Consider the following 24,532-nt stretch of genomic DNA (forward strand, 5'->3'; position numbering starts at 1 on the left):
AGGGTAGCACGTTCTTCCGATGATCCCTTAGGAACAAAAAAACTGCCCTCCTGCAGAATTTACCAGCTGATGTCCATTAATAGCTTATTTCAGTTTCTGCCCGTCCAGTTTTGCTTTCTTTGAAACTGTCATTTTGACAATAATCCCTGAGAAATAAGACAGTTTTGTATCTTGCCTGGAAAGTGGCGCGTGGGTCTGCTCCTGTAAACTGAAGGGTAGGCCGAATGTGGGAAGTGAATAGGAGCAGGAAAAGGTAAAACACGTCGGTACTGCGTGTCAAATTATAGATGTTTACTATAGGCAAAAACAAGTTAATAAATGGTTACATAACTTTGCAATGATAAGCACGCCTTAGACTCGACGTAAGAAGTGTACAGTCTCTATATGAAGCGAAGTGTCCCGGCCGTCTGCTCTTGATCAAATGGGCTGAATCCGGAGCGACGCTCCTAGAGCTACACAGCGCCGGCTAGAGGGCGCTGTCGCCGGTGTCATAGAGCCAACTTGTGAACTTGCACCTACGCTGTGGCATCGTTGCTATCGATACCATAGACAGCTTCAGTAGGTTTGTAGAACCGATTCATTCTCCGGGGTTGGACACAAACGTAATTTCTGAGACTGGGGTCGACACGATAGGATCAAAAAGACTTACTGTTATTCAGCTATCGGCTGGTGTCACTAACAAAGGAACTCCGTCTTACTCTTAATTCGTACCATTTAATCAACGTTATAACAATTTCGATAAACTTAATAGAAGAAGGTTTAAAATTCCTATGTATATTATCTGCGTAGCCCTAGGAACAATGGCTGTTTGCTTAACAAGAGATTTCTCACCACTGACAAGGGTAAAAGGAAAGTGGCGTATACAACAACACGCAGCTGTGTTCCGCTACAACTGCGAAACAGTCCGTGTTTGCCTTGTATCATGCAAATGGGTAAACCAAACCTGTCCGGCGGCAGAGCCTGCCCACCGGTGTAGCGAACTCTCGTAATCATTTTTGCTCATGGCTAATGTAAGCGGACCTAACAAGCTGTAACTTATGCTACAGCATACACTTGTTTCATTGTAACGTGGGGAGAAATGTAGTGCAATTGAACTGCCAGTAATCACTACATTCACGACAGTATTTGTCGATTTCTCGTCTATACGACATCTCTCACAATACAGGATGTTTAAAAAGGATTCATTTTGTTCAGGAGACTACAGAGGATGAACGGAAAGATGGAAACTCTAAAAACTATGCCTGACACGGTGTAGAAAAACCGCTGGCACTGAAAACAGCTTCCAGTCGTCTGGGAATCGGTAAGTATGGGTCCTGTTTGATTTTCAAGGGAATCTTGTACCGTTCTTCCTACAAAGTATTAGCAAGTTCAGCTAACGATAATGGAGATGGATAACGATCGCGCACAGCTCTGTCCAAAGTACACCACAAATGCTGACTAAAGCCGGCCGAAGTGGCCGTGCGGTTAAAGGCGCTGCAGTCTGGAACCGCAAGACCGCTACGGTCGCAGGTTCGAATCCTGCCTCGGGTATGGATGTTTGTGATGTCCTTAGGTTAGTTAGGTTTAACTAGTTCTAAGTTCTAGGAGACTAATGACCTCAGCAGTTGAGTCCCATAGTGCTCAGAGCCATTTGAACCATTTTTTTGCTGACTAAATTGAGATGTGGTGACCACAGTCACAAAACCAGTCCTGCACCCCTTAGATCGGGTTATAGGGATTCGGAACCATGTTTTGTTCTTACGGGCATTTGCACCGCTAATGAACGGTTTTAGAATTCTATCTCACTCTGTAGTTCCCTGCTTATGAAGTTTCCCTCGTGGTGTTTTGCTTCTGACAGGGCACGCGAGTGCGACAGTTCCTTTTGGAGTGACTTTTGTAGCTATTGTTCTCTTATTTTTCGTCACAGTCCTCTGCAATGACCGCGGGTGAGCAATTCTTTGGCAGCTGTGCGGTGTGATGTTTCTTTCAGTTCTAAGTGGGCTGTTTAGGTTTTTATGTTGGTAACGCCACGTAGCGCTCTGTATGAAAATCACTCACTGTGCTGTATGAAGTCTGTGGCTGGTTGGCATCGTTGGAATATTCGCTAGTGTAGTGTTGGGCAGTTGGATGTGAACAGCGAGTAGCGTTGCGCAGTTGGAGGTGAGCCGCCAGTAGTGGTGGATGTGGGGAGAGAGATGGCAGAATTTTGAGAACGGACGATCTGGACGTGTCAGAAAAAGGAAATTTGTAAGACTGGATGTCTTGAACTGATTTATATATTATGACTTTTGAACACTATTAAGGTAAATACAGTGTTTGTTCTCCATCAAAATCTTTCGTTTGCTAACTATGCCTATCAGTAGTCAGAACCTTTTATTTAGCCGGCAGTATTGGCGCTCGCTGTATTACAGTAGTTTGAGTAACGAAGATTTTGTGAGATAAGTGATTCATGAACGGTATAGGTTATTGTTAGTCAGGGCCATTCTTTTCTAGGGATTATTGAAAGTCAGATTGCGTTGCGCCAAAAATATTGTGTGTCAGTTTAGTGATGATCAGAATAAGTAAAGAGAAAACTGTTAAGAGTACGTTGAGTCTTGCTCAGTTGTTTGAAAATCGTATAATGTAACAGGTTTACCAGCACGGTCATTTATTATTTTTCTTAGGGGGCGTTTCGGAGTGTTCGCCACTACATCTCGGGCATCTCGAAGCATTCGACGATGGCACCAAAAGTTCCACGCTACCATAGGCTTTTGCAAGGGTCTTCGGGAAGGGGCGGCGAATGAAGGGGCACTTGTCTCCTCCTAGAATCTGGGTACAGCGCGAATTTCGAGTAGTCTTTGTCTCGACTCCGTTAAACTTCTGATTAAGCACTGTGGACTGCCACGAAAATTACTATATATCTTCGCTGTTTTTAGTTATCGCTGTATTCACGGCAAATTATGACGACGACTTGGTCCAGATGCGGTTTTGGCGCTAATCGGTAGTCCAGATGGACAGGAACCTTTACAGAACTGCGTCAAAAAAGGCCTTCAATCATTCTCTGTTGCTTCCTCGTTCAGCCCTTACCGTACTCCAGAAAGGAGCCAACCCATCACCCTGGCGCACAGATTTCGTCGCTGATTCCGAATTTCACAAATACGGCAGTTGTAAACGTGCCTGTCTTTCACCTCCCAGTTCTCATAAGGACGTCCCCTCCACTTGATTTAGAGCGGAATCATGACAATAGTTTGCCATTTGTCTCTGGAAAAAGAAAACCCATGATGGATTAATAGTTCTGCACTCGGTTTAACACGACGGAGCTATTTTAGTAAACTCAGAAGAACGCAGTCATGTTGTAAGGTCCATTCACATTCCTGTAACCACCTCATATGTTCTAAGTCAGTGTGCATTAAACACTCACAGACAGCAGGTCGCAACACTAGTAGTTGAAGGTGTATAAAGCATATCGGGAGGACTCGGAAAACAGTGCAGATGTCATAATGCGGAAACGGAGCTATTTACGTGACGTCCAACAGGTCTTGATCATTGGTGTTTGTACCAATTGTGGATGCGTTTTCGAAACAGCTAACTCTGTAAACCGTTGGGGTGACGCCATTGTCAGGAAGATGTGTACCGGGGAACAGGCATGAACTGATGAGCAACGGACTGCTCAGATGAACCAAGCGACTACCAACAGTGTCTCCTCAGCTACCATTCAGCGAACATTGCTCCGGAGCAGACACCTGGTTCATTCATTCATACTGACTGCTGTCCATCGGCGACGAAGGCTGGAATTTGCGCGCCATTACTGCAACTGGACGTCCGCTCCGTGACGACAGGTGACCTTTGCAGATGAACCACTTTTTAAGCTCTGGCGGACAGATCCGTTGGTGTGTACGGCGTGAAACGTCTGCAAGCAGACACCCTGCAACAATCTTCAGAAGGGTCAAGACCGGAGAAAGGAGCGTTGTGGCAGGTTTTTGTGTCATTCCGTGGATGACCTCGTCATGCGTCAAGGCGTAATGGATCAACACAACTATGCATTTCTACCCTTATGTGCAGTTTGTTATTCCTCGGCATGATGGCATCTACCAGCAGGACAATGCAACGTGGCACACAGCTCGCAGTATACGTGCGTGGTTTAAAGAGCACCAATATGAGTCTACCATATTCCCCTGGCCCCCTGGCATCGACAATCTACGGGACCACCTCAGGCTGTTCGCGCCGTGGATCCTCAACCGAGAGACGTAGCCCAGTTGGCCATGGTGACACTGGAATCAGCGTGGCTACACATCTTTATCGGTATCTTCCAAGCATCGCTCGCTCTCTTCCTACACGTCCGCGCTGCAGAAGGTGGTTATTCAGCTTTTACAGGTGATCACGTGAATATGACTGGGCCGTGTGTATTGACCCTCCGTTACACTTTACATAGCCATGCCAAAGGAATATACCTTTCATAACATATTCAGTTATACCGGTTGACACTGCCACGAAAGTAATGGTTCAAATGGCTCTGAGCACTATGGGACCTAACTTCTGAGGTCATCAGTCCCCTAGCACTTAGGACTACTTAAACCTAACTAACCTAAGGACATCAAACACATTAATGCCCGAGGCAGGTTTCGAACCTGCGACCGTAACGATCGCGCGGTTCCAGACTGAAGCGCCTAGAACCGCTAGGCACGAAAGTAAGACAACAAATCTTTCCGTGTACGGCAGTGAAATTTGGTAATCAAACAGTGTTATACAGGGGTGGTGCGAAACAATCAGAAATGCGTCTAAGGCTGTTGCAGGGTAAGTTGAGCTGAGAAATAACAGTTAAGAAACAATTTTGACACTTTGAGAGATTTCCGATTTAATTAGCATTGACGTTACGCACTCAAGTCACTGCACGTGCAAATTCAAGGAGCGTGCCAGAGGCCGTGTTGCCAAACGAGTTCTTCGTTTGGTTAGCTGAGACTGAATTTAAAAAATCGTGGGAAACTATTGGACTGTAGCGCGTTTGAACCTTGCTTCTAGATTTATTTCATAGTTCGTTGAATACTGTGCATTTAATTATATGAGGAATACCCTCTTTCAAATTTTGAAGGTGGCAGGGGTGAAATACAGGGAGCGAAAGCCTATTTACAGTTTGTACAGAAACCAAATGACAGTTATAAGAGTCGACGGACATGAGAGGGAAGCAGTGGTTGGGAAGGGAGTGAGACAGGGTTGTAGCCTATGCCCGATGTTATTCAATCTGTATATTGAGCAAGCAGTAAAGGAAACAAAAGAAAAATTCGTAGTAGGAATTGAAATCCATGGAGAACAAATAAAAACTTTGAGGTTCACCGATGACTTTCTAATTCTATCAGAGACAGCAAAGGACCTGGAGGAGCAGTTGAACGGAATGGACAGTGTCTTGAAACGAGGATATAAGATGAACATCGAACAAGAGCAAAAAGAAGACAATGGAATCTAGTCGAATTAAGTCGGGTGATGCTGCGGGAATTAGATTAGGAAATGAGACACTAAAAGTAGTAAAGGAGTTTTGCTATTTGGGGAGCAAAATAACTGATGATGGTCGAAGTAGAGAGGATATAAAATGTAGACTGGCAATGGCAAGAAAAGCGTTTCTGAAGAAGAGAAATTTGTTAACATGGACTATAGATTTAAGTGTCGGGAAGTCGTTTCTGAAAGTATTTGTATGGAGTGTGGCCATGTATGGTAGTGAAACGTGGACGATAAATAGTTTGAACAAGAAGACAATAGAAGCTTCCGAAATGTGGTGCTACAGAAGAATGCTGAAGATTACATGGGTAGATGACATAATTGATGAGGAGGTATTGAATTGAATTAGGGAGAAGAGAAATTTGTGGCACAACGTGACTAGAAGAAGCGATCAGTCGGTAGGACATACTCTGAGGCATCAAGGGATCACCAATTTAGTATTGGAGGGAAGCGTGGAGGGTAAAAATCGTGGAGGGAGACCCATGAGCTGAATACACTAAGCAGATTCAGAAGGATGTAGGCTGCAGTAGGTACTGGGAGATGAAGAAGCTTGCATAGGAAACAGTAGGGTGGAGAGCTGCATCAAACCAGTGCCTGGACTGAATACCGCAACTACAACAGCAACAACAACCATTTCAGAGCGTTGTCTCTAAAAGGTGATATTCATAATCTTATTAATAACATAAAAAGATGTACTTTGCTTATATTATTGCAATATGTGTACTGGTTAGGAACCAAAGTAATCAACGTTAAAAATAGTAAGTAGGTAACTATCAATCATTTGAGCTTCAATAAGTTTTGTTGTTTCTTGTGAAATTTAGTTCTTGGGGCATAGTACATGCACAAACTCACCTAATCTATTATAGTAAAACAGGTAAGTTTCGAATGTTACCTCGTATTGGCTAAAAATTCTGCGACGCCCTATATGTTTATGTGAGGAGAAATCCGCAGGTCGCCCCCGTGATCTCGCCGAAGACATAGAGTCCGTAATTTTTGCACCTAGTCCACTGAAGTCCATTCGTCGCGCCTGCCGGGAGGTACCGTTCATCGCGTGTCAGTCGGGTCCTTTTAAAGGCGACGTTTGAATTTCTTACAGGATGCTTGCCGTTCGTCCATTGTAGGGCACAATGAACATCTAGGGAAGGTAAATGAAAAATTTGATCCTAAATGTAATTATAAGGAGTGCCCAAAGCTTGGGTGGTTCTCTTGAAAATGAGACCTTCGTAATCGTATGAGTAAGTTAAAATCTACTAGAATTTCATGTTCATTCACGTAGAATATGTCTGAAGCAATCGGTCTCCCAGAGCCAAACAAGACTGCAGATGCCGTCTTGTATAAAGTTTGGAAATAAGAGGACAGTGCTTTCTTACTCCTCCACCCGTAATTTCTCCTGGAACAGTTACACCACCACTTAACGTGATTTTGTACCCGCCCGGTTGGCAGTGCGGTCTATCGCACGGCTTTCCGGATTGGGAAGGAGCGCCTGGTCCCCGGCACGAAACCGCTCGGCGGACCTGTGTCGAGGTCCGGTGAGCCGGCCAGTCTGTGGATGGTTTTTATGCGGTTTCCCATCTGCCTCGGCGAATGCGGGCTGGTTCCCCTTATTCCGCCTCAGTTATACTATGTCGGCGATTGCTGCGCAAACAAGCTCTGCACGTACGCGTACACCGCCATTACTATACCACGCAAACATAGTGGTTACATTCGTCTGGTGTGAGACGTTCCCTGGGGGGTCCACCGGGGGCCGAACCGCACGTTAACCCTAGGTTCGGTGTGGGGCGGCGGAGGGGTGAAGTGGACTGCGGTAGTCGTCGTGGGGTTATGGACCACTGCGGCTGCGGCGGGGACGGAGCCTCTCCGTCGTTTCTAGGTCCCTGGTTAACATACAATACAATAACGTGATTTTTCATCCTGCATCCCGGTATTCACGTGTGTTCTTCTGCAACTGTAGCGGTCATAATTATTGCCCACAACTGGCATTGTGGATTCTGATGGACGACATGCTGCAGCTGCAGAAGTATCAAAAAGTTTTCGGCTCGTAGCAGAAACGATGTTGGCGATGTCGGTAGGTGTCGGAGTATGATAATATATTGCAATTATTACCTTGCGTCTACGGTAAAGGGAACCTTCCAACTTCCCCCCGTGGTGATGAGTCCCCATATAACGGTCGTTCCAGTGCCTTCTTGACGTGGTAAGCTCTTTGTGAAATGCAGCTCTCACGACTGAAATGCGCTAGTCTAAACTAAGAAAATCACTAATCCAGTCACGTTCCGTGTCCCTATTTCGATCTCGAGTGAGAAATTATGCTCGTCAGAAGTAAGTGCCTATTTCGCCGATAGCTATGACAAAATTGACCCCGGCGAACGGGCGCGCGTACACACACCCGCACACACGGCTGCAGCATTTTCAATTACTTGCGGTTTGCGCTGAGCAGACGCTGCCTAGACGCGTAGACCAGTAACGGGCTCCTAGGCTCTAGCCTTCAGCGCCCTCGCCGCTTGCTCCGGAGACCAGTGTTCTCTCGGGCATCAGCGCTGCTGGACTTGTGCTGCGTACCGATCTTCCTCAGCAGGCACAGGTTAGCTTCTGGTTCGCTCGGCTACTCTCTCATGTAATACTCTCTCTCTCTCTCTCTCTCTCTCTCTTAAAATAAAAACACACACACACACACCCACACACACACACACACACACCACACATGGTGGTGGAAACAGTCTTTCTTGATTGAGATTTTCGCTCTGCAGCGGAGTGTGCGCTGATATGAAACTTCCTGGCAGATTAAAACAGTGTGCCGGACCGAGACTCGAACTCGGGACCTTTGCCTTTCGCGGGCAAGTGCTCTACCGACTGAGCTACTCAAGCACGACTCACGCCCCGTCCACACAGCTCTACTTCTGCCAGATGGTAGAGCACTTGCCCGTGAAAGACAAAGGTCCCGAGTTCGAGTCTCGGTCCGGCACACAGTTTTAATCTGCCAGGAAGTTTCATATCAACGCAACTCCGCTGCCGTTTCCGTAGACTTGTGTATGCTAACAGACTACCAACAGTAGCTGAAACCCTCAGAAATCAACGTGGGACGTACTGCGAACCTAGACAGCAATTTTCAAGAGGAGTCAGACAACATCCTTTACTTCCCCCCACATACGAGTACATTTTGCTTATTGACCGCGAGGGGAAAATTCGAGAAATTGGAGCCAATACAGAGGCTTACCGACAATTGCTGTTCCCACGCACTATTGGCGAGTGGACCAGGGTTGGAGGGATCAAATAGTGGTACCGAAAGTACCCTCCGCCACACACCGTTAGGTGGCTTGCGGAGTATGATGTAGATGAAGACCGCCTACGAAGCCATGGACCCAAGTTGTCAACAAGGCACTGTGCAAGCTGGTGGTGGCTCCATAACGATGTGCAATGTGTTTACAATGGAATAAACTGAGTCCTCTGGATGTTCTGCTACTTGGAGACCATTTGCTGCGATTTATGGGTTTAATGTTGCCAAGCAAAAATGAATTTTTTGCGGATGACAATGCTTCATTTGACCAGGCCACAATTGTTTGCGATTGGTTTGAAGAAGATTCTGAGCAATTCGAGAATGATTTGGCCTCTCAGATTGCCCGACATGAATCCCACCGAACATTCGTGGGACATAATTTATAGGTCAGTTCGTGCACAAAATCCTGCACCGGCACCATCTTCGAAATTGTGGACGGTGCCAGAGGCAACATGACTGCAACCTATAGTGTAGTCTTGAAATGCGATCCACTGCAAAGATCGGTTCTTTTCAGTCCTCAGTGAAATGGAAACTGGCTAAGGTGTTCAAGTGTGTACTTCCTTCGTTTACATTCTTATGGCTTTATTGTTAAAATTAAAATCGAATAAATGATGAAATTCGGTACTAGCATATGTTCTATACATCTGTAACAACCCCTACGCGAAACAAGTAACATCCTCATCGACGATACATACTGTAATTCTACAGTGTATTTTTATTTATTTTGTATTATCGATGAAAAAACCTACCCGCGTGAATATTTTTAGGCAGTTCGAAAAATTCTACATACTGCGACTGCTTATTTATAAGCAGAGAATCAGTACCTGTGGTTAACGACCATAACTTTGAGAGAATTTTAAAGCAGAAAATTAATATAAAATAAAGACGGGTAATTATATCCTAACATCTTAACGTTAATGCTAATTCTAATAATTATTAAAAGCAAACATGAAATAAACGTCAAATAAGGACGAGAAACGAAACTAAATGGTTCACTAAAAGCATAATTTAAAACTAGTAGCGTATTTTGTTTTGTGAAGGCTTCTGTGTTTACAGCATTCTTGCACTGCTGTTTGATTGCCAAAGGCACTGTTACTATGAATATATTCTACTATAATAACAGCACTACAAGCATTAGATTCCGCTGCTACACTTATAATCTCTGCAAAACTCTTGACCATTCATTCCAGTAAGGTTCCTGCTACTCTGAACAATACAGAAAACTTACTGTGATTAAGTAGAATCAGTGTCATTGCTACTTAGATATATGCTTAATAGGATACAAACAAATAACTGATTGCACAAGTAATAGATGATTTAGCGAGACTGGCGCATTGTGCCAAGTATTGGCGACCATGTCAGATGCTCCAGAAACTGTAGAGGTGTTGTAGGTTTAGCCCAGTCATGTGAATGAAATCTGTAGTCTCCACTTCCACGTATTCTTGCTGGCAGAATGATGTTGATGGTAATTTCTTCAATCTTAAGGCTTCGAATCCATTAATCCTTGACAGAACCACAACAGTAGTCTTGCATAGCAACCTAGCCTCCACATTCGTGCACAGAAACAAAATAGATTTTATAAACTCACTATACATACATTTAATTTTCCTGCGGAGCTACTGTATTTATTTGAGAATCATTTGCTTAACTTATTTAACTTTAGTGTGATAGAAGGTAAAGAGTCTCTACTTTGAGAAAGCCCAGAGAATGCTTGGTCGACAATCCTTGCATACAAAATCGCACTCATTTCGACCTACAAGGATTGAAGCATTGGGGGTAATCTCAAATCAGAATATCTGTATCGCATGTCCAGCAAAGCTGTTGTACGTTTAGCGAACGTTCAGGGAAATAAACATCCAAGCTAAAGAAAGATGTAGGTTCATTTTGCTAAATCGTACCTAGCGTCGGTTTGGATGACTGTTTAATAATGAACTCGATGCTCGCCCTTTGCGAGGATACAGTCGGTCGCATGTCGAATCTCCAATTCTGCCCGTCCTCCGAAAGATAATACGTGCACAGCAGAAATATGCACGGGGCGTAAAAATTAAATGTCTCTCGGCGACAGGAGAAGCGCTAGATGATACAAATTGCAGAGTCTCTGTGTGGCGCAGTGTTATCCAGTGAGGCAAAACGATTGCTTCCTAAATTATTTAGCACAGTGCTCCATTTGTTCTTGTGGGGGTCACACTTCGTTTATTGAACTTAACAGTGTCTGCACTCAGGATCGATTTGTCCGATTTGTCCGTCCGCTGGGCCTTGTTTAACACAATAATTCTATAATATACAATATACAATAATTCTGTTGTATATTTTCAATACAGAGGCTTACCGACAATCATTCTTCCCACGCGCTATTCGCGAGTGGGACAGGTTTGGAGGGATCAGATTGTGGTACCGAAAGCACTCTCCGACACACACCATTGGGTGGCTTGCGGAGTATGATGTAGATGTAGATGTAGACAGAGTGATTGTGCTGTCATGGTCAGAGCAAATTTTCGAGGAAATAAATTGCTTCGTCGTGTGGTGTATGTTTTAAATGACAGTTTTATGGTTTCCAAGCAAAACTTTTTGTGAATCAAAGCATGTTATAAGAAAAACATGAAAGTGTTATGGAAATATCAATTAATAGTTCAGCTATGACAATATCCGCCATTGGAATTTGTATTATATTTTGTATATTTTGAGCAATAATAGGATAAGCGGTTGTTGTTAACAACTTGAAAGTGGATGAAAGAAACGTTTATATGACGACAGCAATTTCACGAAGTAGTCTCACCCATGTACTGTTTTGGGAACGGGCCAGCATTCACGTACAGGGTGCTCGGAAATTCCCTTTACAAAGTTCTAGGACTTGTAGAGGGGAATGAGTATAAAATATTTTGAGTAGGAGCCCATGTCCAGAAATGTACCGTTTGCTTTCTACTACGGTTTCAGTTCTGATCGTTAACTCTGCTTGAGGAATTGAATTAGGCGTGACGCAGTACAATTATCAGGTAACAGTTCGAAACGAATCACAACGAAACATCCGCTTATTACTTAAGCAAGTCTGTTCGTATTAACACTTAAACATTTGCGTGTTTACTTAATACCAAAACAAAAAGAACCTGGCCTAGTGTAGGCACAGAACAGTACTAACGCACTGCAACAGCGGTTCGATGTGGCGACCATCAATGTTGTTATAGACATTGTACCTACGAAGCATATTCTGGTACGCAGTCTCCATCCCAGCTGGTGTCTCTTCAGTTTCTAGTGCAGCGGCCAGAACGCACGGCAGCAGATCTTCCTCTGTCTCTACATGAGTCTCGTAAATCAAAATTTGTATACGACCCCGCAAGAAGTAGTCCAGCCATCTTGTCTACCCTACTACATCCCAGGACAAGCAACTCTAACAGTTTTCTTTTGATTAACTTCTCATGGATGGGTTTGACAGTCATATAATATTTCTTAAAAGACATCATAGTCGCTGTTGACTGTATAAAATATTTATTGTAATATTGCAATAGTAACAATAAATATTGTATACAGTCAGCGGCGACTATGATGCCTCTTAAGAAAGTTTTCTCTTTTCCTCAGCAGACGTGGGTGGGCTACACACTTCAATTGGAACCGCTATAGAATGGAAATAGTACGTTTCCGGACATAAGTTCCTATTCAAAATATTATGTACTTACTCCCCTCTATAAGTCCTAGAAGTTCGTAACGGGGATTTCCGAACATTCTGTATGTAAATTAATACGTGCTTGACTGTAATAGTTAAAAGCCTGAATGTGATAAAAACAACTGTTTAACCACGACGACAGTGTTGTAAATGTTTTAATTTTGAGTTATGGAATGTTTCTCAAGTACAGCCTTTTTGACCAGATGTGAAAGTCATTCCTACTATGGCAAATATGTTACGAAATATTGATAATCACGTGAGTAACAGTATAACGTCGAAACACGTTTCTGGCTAGAAACCGAGCATGTACAGCTGACAGCCCCATCTGTTGCTACATGTGCTGATGTTCTCATGCGGTGCTATCGAGCGGAGACAGTTTCTGAGCCGCGCGGGGTAGCCGCGTGGTCTTAGGCGTCCTGAAACGGTTCGCGCGGCTCCTCCCGTCGAAGATTCGAGTACCCCCTTTGGCATGGGTTTGTGTGTGTTGTCCTTAGCGTAAGTAAGTTTACGTTAGATTAAGTAGTGTATAAGCTTAGAGACCGATGACGTTAGCGCCGGCCGGAGTGGTCGTGCGGTTCTAGGCGCTACAGTCAGCAACCGCGAGACCGCTACGGTCTCAGGTTACAATCCTGCCTCGGGCTTGGATGTGTGTGATGTCCTTGGGTTAGTTAGGTTTAAGTAGTTCTAAGTTCTAGGGGACTGATGACCTCAGAAGTTGAGTCCCTTAGTGCTCAGAGCCATTTGAACCATTTGATGACATTAGCAGTTTGGTCCCATAAGATCTTACCACAAATTTACAAATTTACAGTTTTTGATGAGAATGACTGCAGGTTTCTCCCTAGAAGCAGACGGTCACTTTCCCCGGACTGTCCTTGCTTTTGCGACAGCTTCCCCCAACTTCCCCCAGCACCCGCTCACATCTTCATCCTCCGAGGACACGGTTTCTCACGATAAAGAGATATTCTCCCTACAAGTCGGAGGGGCTGACACCAGTGGCAGCTGGCCGTGTGCACTAAATTGTTCCGAATGTTGCTACAGCTCCTTTTTGTCTCTGTGATCGTCTCTCCTCAGCAAAAAGTGGTTCAGATGATTCAAATGGCTCTGAGCACTATGGGACTCAACTGCTGAGGTCATAAGTCGCCTAGAACTTAGAACTACTTAAACCTAACTAACCTAAGGACATCATACACATCGACGCCCGAGGCAGGATTCGAACCTGTGACAGTAGTGGTCGCGCGGTTCCAGACTGAAGCGCCTACAGTAGGTGGTGTTCCTCGTGAGACTGACAACAGCTTTCTGCCTGCAGGTAGGAGCGGGCTGATCCCGCCGGCAGCCGGCCATGTGCCCCGGACCGCCCCGGCTGCTGCTACAGCTGCTGGTGGTCGCGGCGGTCCTCCTCCTCCACCTGGCGTCCGGCCAGATCCTCAAGAACCTCACCGTCGGCTACTTGACGGCCGTCAGGGGCACGCTTAAGGACAGGCAGGGCATCGCTGTCTCCGGGGCCGTCAAGATGGCCATTGACCAGGCAAGCACCTCTTATTTAACAGATATTCTTTTTCTTTATTCTTCACTTCACGTTTTTAGGCTAAGCAAACATCATCATCATCATCATCATCATTGAAGACTGATTATGCTTTTCAGCGTTCAGTCTGGAGCATAGTCCCCCTTATAAAATTCCTCCATGATCCCCTATTCAGTGCTAACATTGGTGCGTCTTCTGACGTTAAGCCTATTACTTCAAAGTCATTCGTAACCGAATCCAGGTACCTTCTCCTCGGTCTACCCCGACTCCTCCTACCCTCTACTGCTGAACCCATGAGTCTCTTGGGTAACCTTGCTTCTCCCATGCGTGTAACATGACCCCACCATCTAAGCCTGTTCGCCCTGACTGCTACATCTATAGAGTTCATTCCCGGTTTTTCTTTGATTTCCTCATTGTGGACACACTCCTGCCATTGTTCCCATCTACTAGTACCTGCAATCATCCTAGCTACTTTCATATCCGTAACCTCAACCTTATTGATAAGGTAACCTGAATCTACCCAGCTTTCGCTCCCATACAACAAAGTTGGTCTAAAGATTTAACGGTGCACAGATAACTTAGTCTTGGTACTGACTTCCTTCTTGCAGAAGTGAGTAGATCGTAGCTGAGCGCTCACTGCATTAGCTTTGCTACACCTCGCTTCCAGTTTTTTTTCACTATGTTGCCATCCTGTGAGAATATGCATCCTAAGTACTTGAAACCGTCCACCTGGTCTAACTTTGTTCCTCCTATTTCGCACTCAATCCGTTAATATCTCTTTCCCAGTGACATTACTTTCGTTTTGGAGATGCTAATCTTCATACCATAGTCCTTACATTTCTGATCTAGCTCTGAAATATTACTTTGCAAGCGTTCAATCGAATCTGCCATCACAACTAAGTCATCCGCATATGCGAGACTGCTTATTTTGTGTTCACATATCTTAATCTCATCCAGCCAGTCTATTGTTTTCAACATATGATCCATAAATAATATGAACAACAGTGGAGACAGGTTGCATCTTTGTCTTACCCCTGAAACTACGCTGAACCATGAACTCAATTTACCGTCAACTCTAACTGCTGCCTGACTATATATGTAAAGACCTTTAATTGCTTGCAAAAGTTTGCCTTCTATTCCATAATCTCGAAGAACAGACAATAACTTCTTCCTAGGAACCCGATCATGTGCCTTTTCTAGATCTATAAAGCATAGATACAATTCCCTGTTCCACTCGTAACACTTCTCCACTATTTGCCGAAAGCTAAAGATCTGGTCCTAATCAGGGCTATGCAAACGGTACAAAAAATTAGTTACTCCTAGGAGCTATCAAGCTGACTTCGTTTAACACCCTCTAGCCACAACAGTGGCCCTAGTACGGCGAGGAAGAGAGTCCACAAGTTTCTGCAGATTTGCTTTATGAAGCCGAAGCAACTCATTGACGATTTGAACCCTGTAGAGCTCCCACATGGCGGAGATGTTCATTTGTATGTTTCACCCGCTGTTTAAAATAGTCACTGACATTGTCTGTAGGATTAACATCAGGTCGAGCTATAGTTGGCCAGTCCAATGTGATAGTGCCTGAGTTTTCGTCATACCAGCATGCGTCGTGCAGCCCTGCGAACATGGCTATTGCCACTTTTGTCCCAGGCATCTAACCACCAGGCTTCATTTATTGAAGACCCAGCAGAAATAAGAAAGTGCGACTACAACTGGGACAGTGGATATAATTGTAGTTAAACGTAGCAGTGATTTCTCGATGCTGAGAAGAAACACTGAAATTTACCACATTGACAAACCCTTCATGCGATTGGTGGCGTCACCGGCTCAGACGTTAACATCATTTGTGACTGCATGACGTAACTGCCGACCAATCAGAAGCCATCAATGGGATATACAAGGCCGCCATAGCAGCAGACAAGGCAATCAGTTGCTCCTGACGAAGGTAGTGGTGGTAATCGAAAGCTTGATGTTTAATGCAGAACTGACACGGCAAGAAGTACCAGAATATTTTATATAGTAAATTCCACACTGCCTCTGTATTACTCCTCTATACTATTTCTTCTTTTTAAGGCATCATCTGTTCCGCTCATCAAATCTTGCTTCCCTTGTCATCTGTAATAAAATTACAATGTCACTGGCAAACCTCAGATTTTTTTCTTACTCTCTGAACTTAAATTTACTTTGTACATTTTTCCTCGGTGTCCTATATTGCATGGTGTATGTGTAGACTGAATATCAGTGGGGATAGACTGCAACCTTGCCTTGCATCCTCCGTCACCATTGTCCGTTTTTCATGCCCATCTACGAACATTAGTCTGCAACTGAAAATGATTTGTGTCAGTGGCGATCAAACTTTTTTTGCTCAAGAGCCAATACTGATATTGTGGAGCAGGACCTCAGGCCACAAATGTACCGAACTTATTATTAATTGGTAATCTACAAAAATTAGTGTGTTATGAGCCCCCAATAGGGTAGCGATAGCAAGGGCGCAATAAGTTGGCCTCCATTCCCCTAATACTGATCGTTAAAAGTCGGAACACTTCATGTCGACTGTTCTCTGTTGCAGATTGGTGCCACCCACAGCAGTCCCAAAGTTGTGACACTGTACCTGCCTTAGAGAGCGTTGTGTCCTCTGTGTGATCAGATGATTAAATGATTAGTAACAGAAACAGTACTTATATTTAATTGCGTTATGCAATATGAGACTAGATCACGAATGTCTACTAAATGTTTTGACTGTCATTTTTCGTTTACTCATTGTGTTATACACTGAAGAACCAAAGAAACTGGTACACCTGCCTAATATCGTGTAGGCTCCCCGCGAGCATGCAGAAGTGCCGCAACACGACGTGGTATGGACTCGACTAATGTCTGAAGTACTGCTGGAGGGAACTGACACCATGAATCCTGAAGGGCTGTCCATAAATCCGTACGAATACGAGCGAGTGGAGATCTCTTCTGAACAGCACGTTGCAAGGCATCCTAGACATGCTCAATAATGTTCATGTCTGGGGAGTTTTGAGGCCAGCTGAAGTGTTCAAGCCGGCCGGTGTGACCGAGCGGTTCTAGGCGCTTCAATCTTGAACCGCGCGACCGCTACAGTCGCAGGTTCGAATCCTGCCTCGGGCATGGATGTGTGTGATGCTCTTAGGTTAGTTAGGTTGAAGTAGTTCTAAGTTCTAGGTGACTGATGACGTCAGATGTTAAGGCCAATAGTGCTCAGAGCCATTTGAACCATTTTTTGAAGTGTTCAAACTGAGAAGGGTGTTCCAGGAGCCGCTCTGTAGCAATTCTGGAATTGCCCAAGTCCGTCGGAATGCACAAAGGATATGAATGGATGCAGGTGATCAGACAGGATGCTTACGTACGTGTCACCTGTCAGAGTCGTGTCTAGAGGTATCAGGGCACTTATATCACTCTAACTGCGCACATCCCACTTCATTACTGAGCCTCCACCAGCTTGAACAGTCCGCTGCTGACATGCAGCGTCCATGGATTCATGAGGCTGTCTCCATACCCGTATACGTCCATCCGCTCGATACAATTTGAAACGAGACTCGTCCAACCAGGCAACATGTTTCCAGTCATAAACAGTCCAATGTCAGTGTTGGCAGGGCCCAGGCGAGGAGTAAAGCTGTGTGTCGTGCAGTCATCAAGGGCACACGAGTGGGCCGTCGGCTCCGATAACCCAAATCGATGATGTTTCGTCGAATAGTTCGCACGCTGACTTTTGTTGCTGACCCATCGTTGAAATCTGCAGCAATTTGCGGGAGGGTTCCACTTTTGTCACGTTGAACGATTCTCTTGAGTCGTCGTTGGTCCCGTTCTTGCAGCATCTTTTCCGGGCGCAGGGTGTCGGAGATTTCATGTTTTACCTGATGAAAGATATTCACGGTACACTCGTGAAATGGTCGTACGGGAAAATCCCCATTTCATCGCTACCTCGGAGATGGTGTGTCCCATCACTCGTGCGCCGATTATAACACCACATTCAGACTCACTTAAATCTTGATCACCTGTCATTGTAGCAGCAGTAATCGATCTAACAACTGCACCAGTCACATGTTGTCTCATATAGGCGTTGTCCACCGCAGCGCCTTATTCTGCATGTTTACATATCTGTGTATTTGAATAGACATGCCTATACCACTTCCTTTGGCGCATCAGTTTGCGTGTGTTTTGTGTATTCAACCGGAGACCTAAGAAAGGTAGTTCCGCTGTAGTCCTCCGTGGTTCACAACCCCACAACAGGCCACAGCAGGCACCCACCTCACTGCCGCCCCACATCGAACCCAGGGTTATTGTGCGGTTTGGCCCCCAGTGGACCCCCGGGAACGTCTCATTCCAGACCAGTGTACCCCAAATATCTGCGTGGCAGAGTAATTATGGTGTACGCGTACGTGGAGGTAGATGCTTCAGTGTTCTAAAACAGCCTTGATTTAGTTTCATATTCCTTACTATAATTATGAACTGCATTTGAAGATGACCTCTATAATGCGCATTCGCGGATCTACGTAACGTCTGTGTCAAAATTTATACCGTAGCAGCTGATCGGTACGAGTCGCACACGTCAGTGAGTTGCCTGTACTGGAAGGCGTACAGTAAAACATTCTCCCTCTCCCATCCTGTAACCCCGCAGTGAATGCGCCGTTTATACCTCTGCCCCTGAGGTAAGCGACCAACTTTACTGCTCAGTGCCGACCGACATCAATTAAAATTAAAGCACATCTTAAGCATTAGTGTCTCTGTGAGTGTGTTTGTTACTGAGCAGGAAAGTTACACTCCTAAGAAGCTGGGAGATGAAGAAGCTTGCACAGGATAGAGTACCATGGAGAGCTGCATCAAACCAGTCTCAGGACTGAAGACCACGACAACAACAAGAAGCTCTTAACGTTAGTTAGCATTTTTGTGTTCGCCTGTTATTGGGTAGACGCATATTATTACAAAATACGGCTGGGAACCGCGGGCTGTACGAATTCTTGATTCGGATCGCATGTGGCCCACGGGTCGCAGTTTGACACCCACTGACAAGTACATGCGAAGATGTATTATTTTTTGAGCCATCTGGCACAGTAACGAAATGTCGCAAACGTGAAGTCAGCAGCTTTCTCATTTGGTTACCTTTGTCCGGCAGGTGAACGAAGATATCAATATGCTGCCCAATGTGACGCTGGAGCTGGAGTTCCGCGACACGCAAGGCGACACCGTGCTGGCCACCAGGGTCATGACCGAGATGATGTGCAAGGACGTCGCCGTCTTCATCGGCCCCGAGGGGCCCTGCCACGTCGAGTCCATCGTCTCGTACTCGCGCAACATACCCATGATCAGCTATGTAAGTACCTGCTCACTGATACTCCAGGTCTAGGTTTAGTGGCAACATAGGCTGTGGGGACCGAATGTGACTGGAGATTGCGAGGTCGCAGATATAAACTCATGTTCAGAAAAAAAAAATAGGACGTTCATATTCACAGGACATGTACATTAGTATGTTCTGCGGAAACGATTAGCATTTCAGTCACCTCGGTTCAACACTTTTCCTGTTGCTAGTAGGCATAGGGTCTTCCATGGACCCTGATAACTCGTTCCATGGGTGATGGCATCGACGCTTATAAGGCGCGAATGGCGTCCTGTGGTGTAGCCCTCTATGCTACATTGACCTGGTTCCAAAGTTCATCTGTGATGGTCAGTGTTGGGTCGTAGTCATTTCACCATATCTCACACATTTTCGATTGGTGACAAATCTGGTGATCTGGCGGGCCAGGGCTAAAGGCTGACATCATGTGACACCAAAAAGGCACGGTTCGTGCAGCGGCATATGGTCGTGCATTGTCTTGCTGAAAAATGACATCTGGGGTGTTTTGCAGTAAGGTTATGGTTATGGGTTGAAATGGTTCTGAGCACTATGGGACTTAACTTCTGAGGTCATCAGTCCCCTAGAACTTAGAACTACTTAAACCTAACTAACCTAAGGACATCACAAACATCCATGCCCGAGGCAGGCGGTCGCGCGGTTCCAGACTGTATCGCCTAGAACCTCTCGGACACCCCGGCCGGCATGGTTATCAGTCGCAGGACGTCATTCAGGTATTCACACCGGTCACAGTGCCCTGGACAAGGACCAGTTGTGTTCGTGGTTGTAACCAGTAGCATCCCCCGCACCATAAGGACTTGAATTGGCGTTGTATGTCTTGTGTGAGCCGGCCGGTGTGGCCGAGCGGTTCTAGGCGCTACAGAATGGAACCGCGTGACCGCTACGGTCGCAGGTTCGAATCCTACCTCGGGCATGGATGTGTGTGATGTCCTTGGGTTAGTTAGGTTTAAGTAGTTCTAAGTTCTAGGGGACCGATGACCTCAGCAGTTAAGTCTCATAGTGCTCAGAGCCATTCGAACCATTTGTCTTGTGCGAACGCAGTCACTGTGATGCCGCTGCTCATGTCTGCGGCGAGCCGAAATGCGGCCATCGTTTTAGAAAAACAGAACCTGGATTCCTCCGAAAACACTATCTGATGCCATTCCTGTCCCCAGTGGTGTCGTTCCACACACCATTTCCGTCTAGCATGTTTCTGCACATTCGTCAAACGTAGGCGGAGAAGTGGACGACGCGCGCGTAACTCATGCCGTAATAAGCGGCGACGGACTGTCACCCCTGATAGTGTACGATGTGTTATATTGTTCCATTGTTGCACCAAAGGCGAGGAAGACGCAGACCTGTCCTGGATTGCCATTCGGATGAGATGTCGACCTTCTCGGGACGTGGTTTGGATGGTGCGACTTGACCCATCTCGTTGCGGTCTAAGGCGCCTCGCCACGGTTCGGGGGAATCTCCCCGTCGGAGTTTCGAGTCCTCCCTCGGGCAGTGGTGTGTTTGATGTCCTTAGCGTAAGTTAGTTTGATTAAGTAGTGTGTAAGCCTAGGGACCGATGACCTCAGCAGTTTGGTCCCATAGGAACTTACCACAAATTTCCAAATTTGACCTATCTGGTCATGTTCTACGGCCTTCCGTGAACCATTCTGCACACACCCGCTATACTGCCAGAACACTTCGTCCCACACAAGCAGTGACTTTCCGGATGGATGCATCACATTCTCTCGTGCCAATAATGCGCCCTCTTTCAAACTCACTAATTTCACAGTACGGTCCGCGCATACGTCTGCGAGAAATCCTGTGCCTCTGTTCGAGCCACACTGATCCATACCTTCGGTTGATAGCGACACCGAGAGCTGCAGGCACATTTTACCGGAAGGTGCAGTTGCGCCGCGATATCGATGTTGACCCTGAACCTGATGGCCGACATTGTGGTATCAATGTTCGATACGTCACTTGCTAGGGGTTGCAGTTATCGATCTTGGTCCTTATTAGTATCGTTGGACCCGCGAGTCGCGACCAGCGCCGCCCCGCGCCCTGTATCAAGTTTCTAGTGAGTTCTCGTCCACTCTTGCTCGGGACGTCAAGTAGTAAAGTAGCATAGCCTTCAGCTGTTAGGAAGCAACCTCTAACAAGGCGCTTAGTAACGCTATCTGTTTATAATTATATGTATGCAGCCAAGAAGAATCCTGTACAACCAGTTAAGTACAGTATATATTATTTTTTACCAACGACTTCTAATTATTTTAGTCGTTGCAGATCCAGACCATGCAGCCAGCACCTTATCGACATTGCTGACTAATCTGCTGTGATTTATATATTTCTATTTAGCATTGGCCACCAGCCAACATTGGTGACGACTCGTTCGTCGTCATCATAACGGACATGATTCAAATTCTAACCATTTCTGCAGAACATATTGTTGTACATGTCTCGTGAATATGAACGTCCTGTTCTATTTTTTCTGAACATGAGTATATTTTCCCAATAACACTGTTTATGGACAACATCTTTTCCACTGAACGGAATTAAGTGAAACAAGTTCCAAAAAAATTAGTCAAAATGAGCACTGTAATCATGAAAACATTAAGTGGTTCTAATTTACTATTCTTCCAGAACCTTAGTGGTAAATCTGTCGTTAGTGAAATGCCCACTCCTGTCACTCAAATAACAGTATCATTTAATCACACTTCAGATGTGGAAATGGGATGGAAATGAAGTCCCATGCTTCTTGACAGAGCGTAGGTGAACGATGCGGCAGACCCGCACCACTGTTCTAGACAAGGTCCTATTAGAGGTGGTTTGCCGGTGCCTTCCTCCGACTGTAATGGGGGTGAATGATGATGATGAAGACGACACAACAACACCCAGTCATCTCGGGGCAGGTGAAAATCCCTGACCCCGTTGGAACAGAACCTGGGACCCCGTGCTCGGGAAGCGAGAACGCTACCGCGAGACCACGAGCTGCGGACAACTTCAAATCTACATTACGAAATTTCATAAACCATAACTGAATTGTGCCACAATTTTCTCTGACTCCTCAGAAATGAATAAATAAATAAAAGTGGAAGCACTGAAACCATGACTTAAAATCCATAACATTGTCTTGACAATTAAAATTGAAATTACACAGAACAAAGTAAATACGAGAAACAACATATTAACCAGGCACGTACTCATAATTTACTTGCCAGAATCCAGAATGATTCCTTACCAAACCTGACACCCCGTATCAAATGGTTCAAATGGCTCTGAGCACTGTGGGACTCAACTTCTGAGGTCATTAGTCCCCTAGAACTTAGAACTAGTTAAACCTAACTAACCTAAGGACATCACACACATCCATGCCCGAGGCAGGATTCGAACCTGCGACCGTAATGGTCTCGCGGTTCCAGACTGCAGCGCCTAGAACCGCACGGCCACTTCGGCCGGCCTGACACCCCGTATCATTGTGCACACGGGTACTAAGTACCATAATTAAATAATGTCACCTAAGAGGCTCATAATAATAATTTAAAGAAAAAAAAAGACAGTTAAACGGTAATCTTATACAGAAGTTCCCCAAAAACGGGTTTGGCAACATTGTCCACTGTGAGCTACGTAACTCAGTTAGCGCTGTATTCCGATTCAAATTTCTTGCTGCTTGACGTCTGTCACTTGTCGCTACAGTGTTGCCACATCGGCTGCAGCTCGGTTAATGGGCCACTTCATACGAAGTGCTGTTACCTGCATCGCGGAACAATGTTGGAATCGGATGCCGTCAGGTACGACGGGAACGCCAGATTCTCATATCACAGCTGATATTAAGTGACCAATATCGTGTGTACAGACTGAAGCGTCGAGCGAAAATTTGTACCAAGGCCGGGTCTTTACTGTCCTCACACAGATATGAGTTTATGTATATACACTCATGCTCATAAATTAAGGATATTTGCAGAATGTGGTGCCACACAACGTGACACTACACAAAACCGGCGCTAATAGCATAGGCACATAGGAAACACACACGACACCGATCTGTAAGTCCACAGTATTGGTGATAAGTTGAGAAAACCGTCGCGAGACGCATGTTCTACAAAACGCCACTGTTTCCTGCGCATGTACCCGACATAAATATGGGATATGATCTCCGTGCACACATACACAGACCGCACAATAGGGTGGCATACTCTGGATCAGGTGGTCGAGTAGCTGCTGGGGTATAGCCTCCCATTCTTGCACCATTGCCTGTCGGAGCTCCTGAAGTGTCCTAGGGGTTTGAAGAGGTGCAGCGATACGGCGACCGAGAGCATCTCAGACGTGCTCGATGGGGTTTAGGTCTGGAGAACAGGCAGGCCACTCCATTCGCCTGATATCTTCTGTTTCAAGGTACTCCTCCAAGATGGCAGCTAGGTGGGGCCCTGCGTTATCATCGATCAGGAGGGAGACCCACTGCACCTCTGAAAAGGCAGACATACTGGTGCAAAATGACGTCCCGTTACACCTGACCTGTTACAGTTCCTCTGTCAAAGACTTGCGGGGGTGTACGTGCACCAATCATAATGCCAACCCACACCATCAAACCACGACCTCCATACAAGTCCCTTTCAAGGACATTAAGGGGTCGGTATATGGTTCCTGGTTCACGCCAGATGAAACCCCGGCGAGAATCACTGTTCAGACTATACCTGGACCCGTCCGTGAACATAACCTAGGACCAGTGTTCCAATGACCATGTACTGTGTTCTTGACACCAGCCTTTATGGGCTCTCCTGTGACCAGGGGTCAGTGGAATGCACCTTGCAGGTCTCTTGGCGAATTATCCATGTCTGTTCAGTCGTCTATAGACTGTGTGTCTGGAGACAACTGTTCCAGTGGCTGCGGTAAGGTCCCGAGCTAGGCTAGCTGCAGTACTCCGTGGCCGTCTGCGGGCACTGATTGTGAGATATCGGTCTTTTTTGTGGTGGTGTACACTGTGGACGTCCCATACTGTAGCGCCTGGACACGTTTTCTGTCCGCTGGTATCGTTGCCATAATCTTGAGATCACACTTTGGGGCACACGAAGGGCTACGACTGCTGTGTTTGACCAGCCTCCAGTCGCCCTGGTATTCTACCCCTCATGACGTCATCAATGTGTGTTCTTTGAGCCATTTTCAACACACAGTCACCATCAGCATGTCTGAAAGCGTCTGCACACTTACTCGCTGCACCGTACTCTGACATGCACCAACACACCTCTGCGTGTGTGGACTGCTGCCAGCGCCACCGTGCGACGACCGCAGGTC

The 24,532-nt window shown here is 45.8% G+C and overlaps 1 protein-coding gene across 1 annotated transcript in view; it reads left to right on the forward strand.

Annotated features, from left to right (window-relative positions):
- The window catches only part of LOC126416036 (receptor-type guanylate cyclase Gyc76C-like), a 474,092-nt gene that overhangs the window by 240,435 nt on the left and 209,125 nt on the right, over positions 1 to 24,532 (forward strand). The window contains exons 2-3 of the mRNA XM_050083502.1: positions 13,684 to 13,902; positions 19,037 to 19,234. Of these exons, the coding sequence (XP_049939459.1) occupies positions 13,717 to 13,902; positions 19,037 to 19,234 (384 nt within the window). The 5' untranslated portion in view covers positions 13,684 to 13,716. The remainder of the gene's footprint in view (positions 1 to 13,683; positions 13,903 to 19,036; positions 19,235 to 24,532) is intronic.

Source organism: Schistocerca serialis, chromosome 1 (assembly GCF_023864345.2).
Source record: "Schistocerca serialis cubense isolate TAMUIC-IGC-003099 chromosome 1, iqSchSeri2.2, whole genome shotgun sequence".
Classification (NCBI taxonomy): domain Eukaryota; kingdom Metazoa; phylum Arthropoda; class Insecta; order Orthoptera; family Acrididae; genus Schistocerca; species Schistocerca serialis.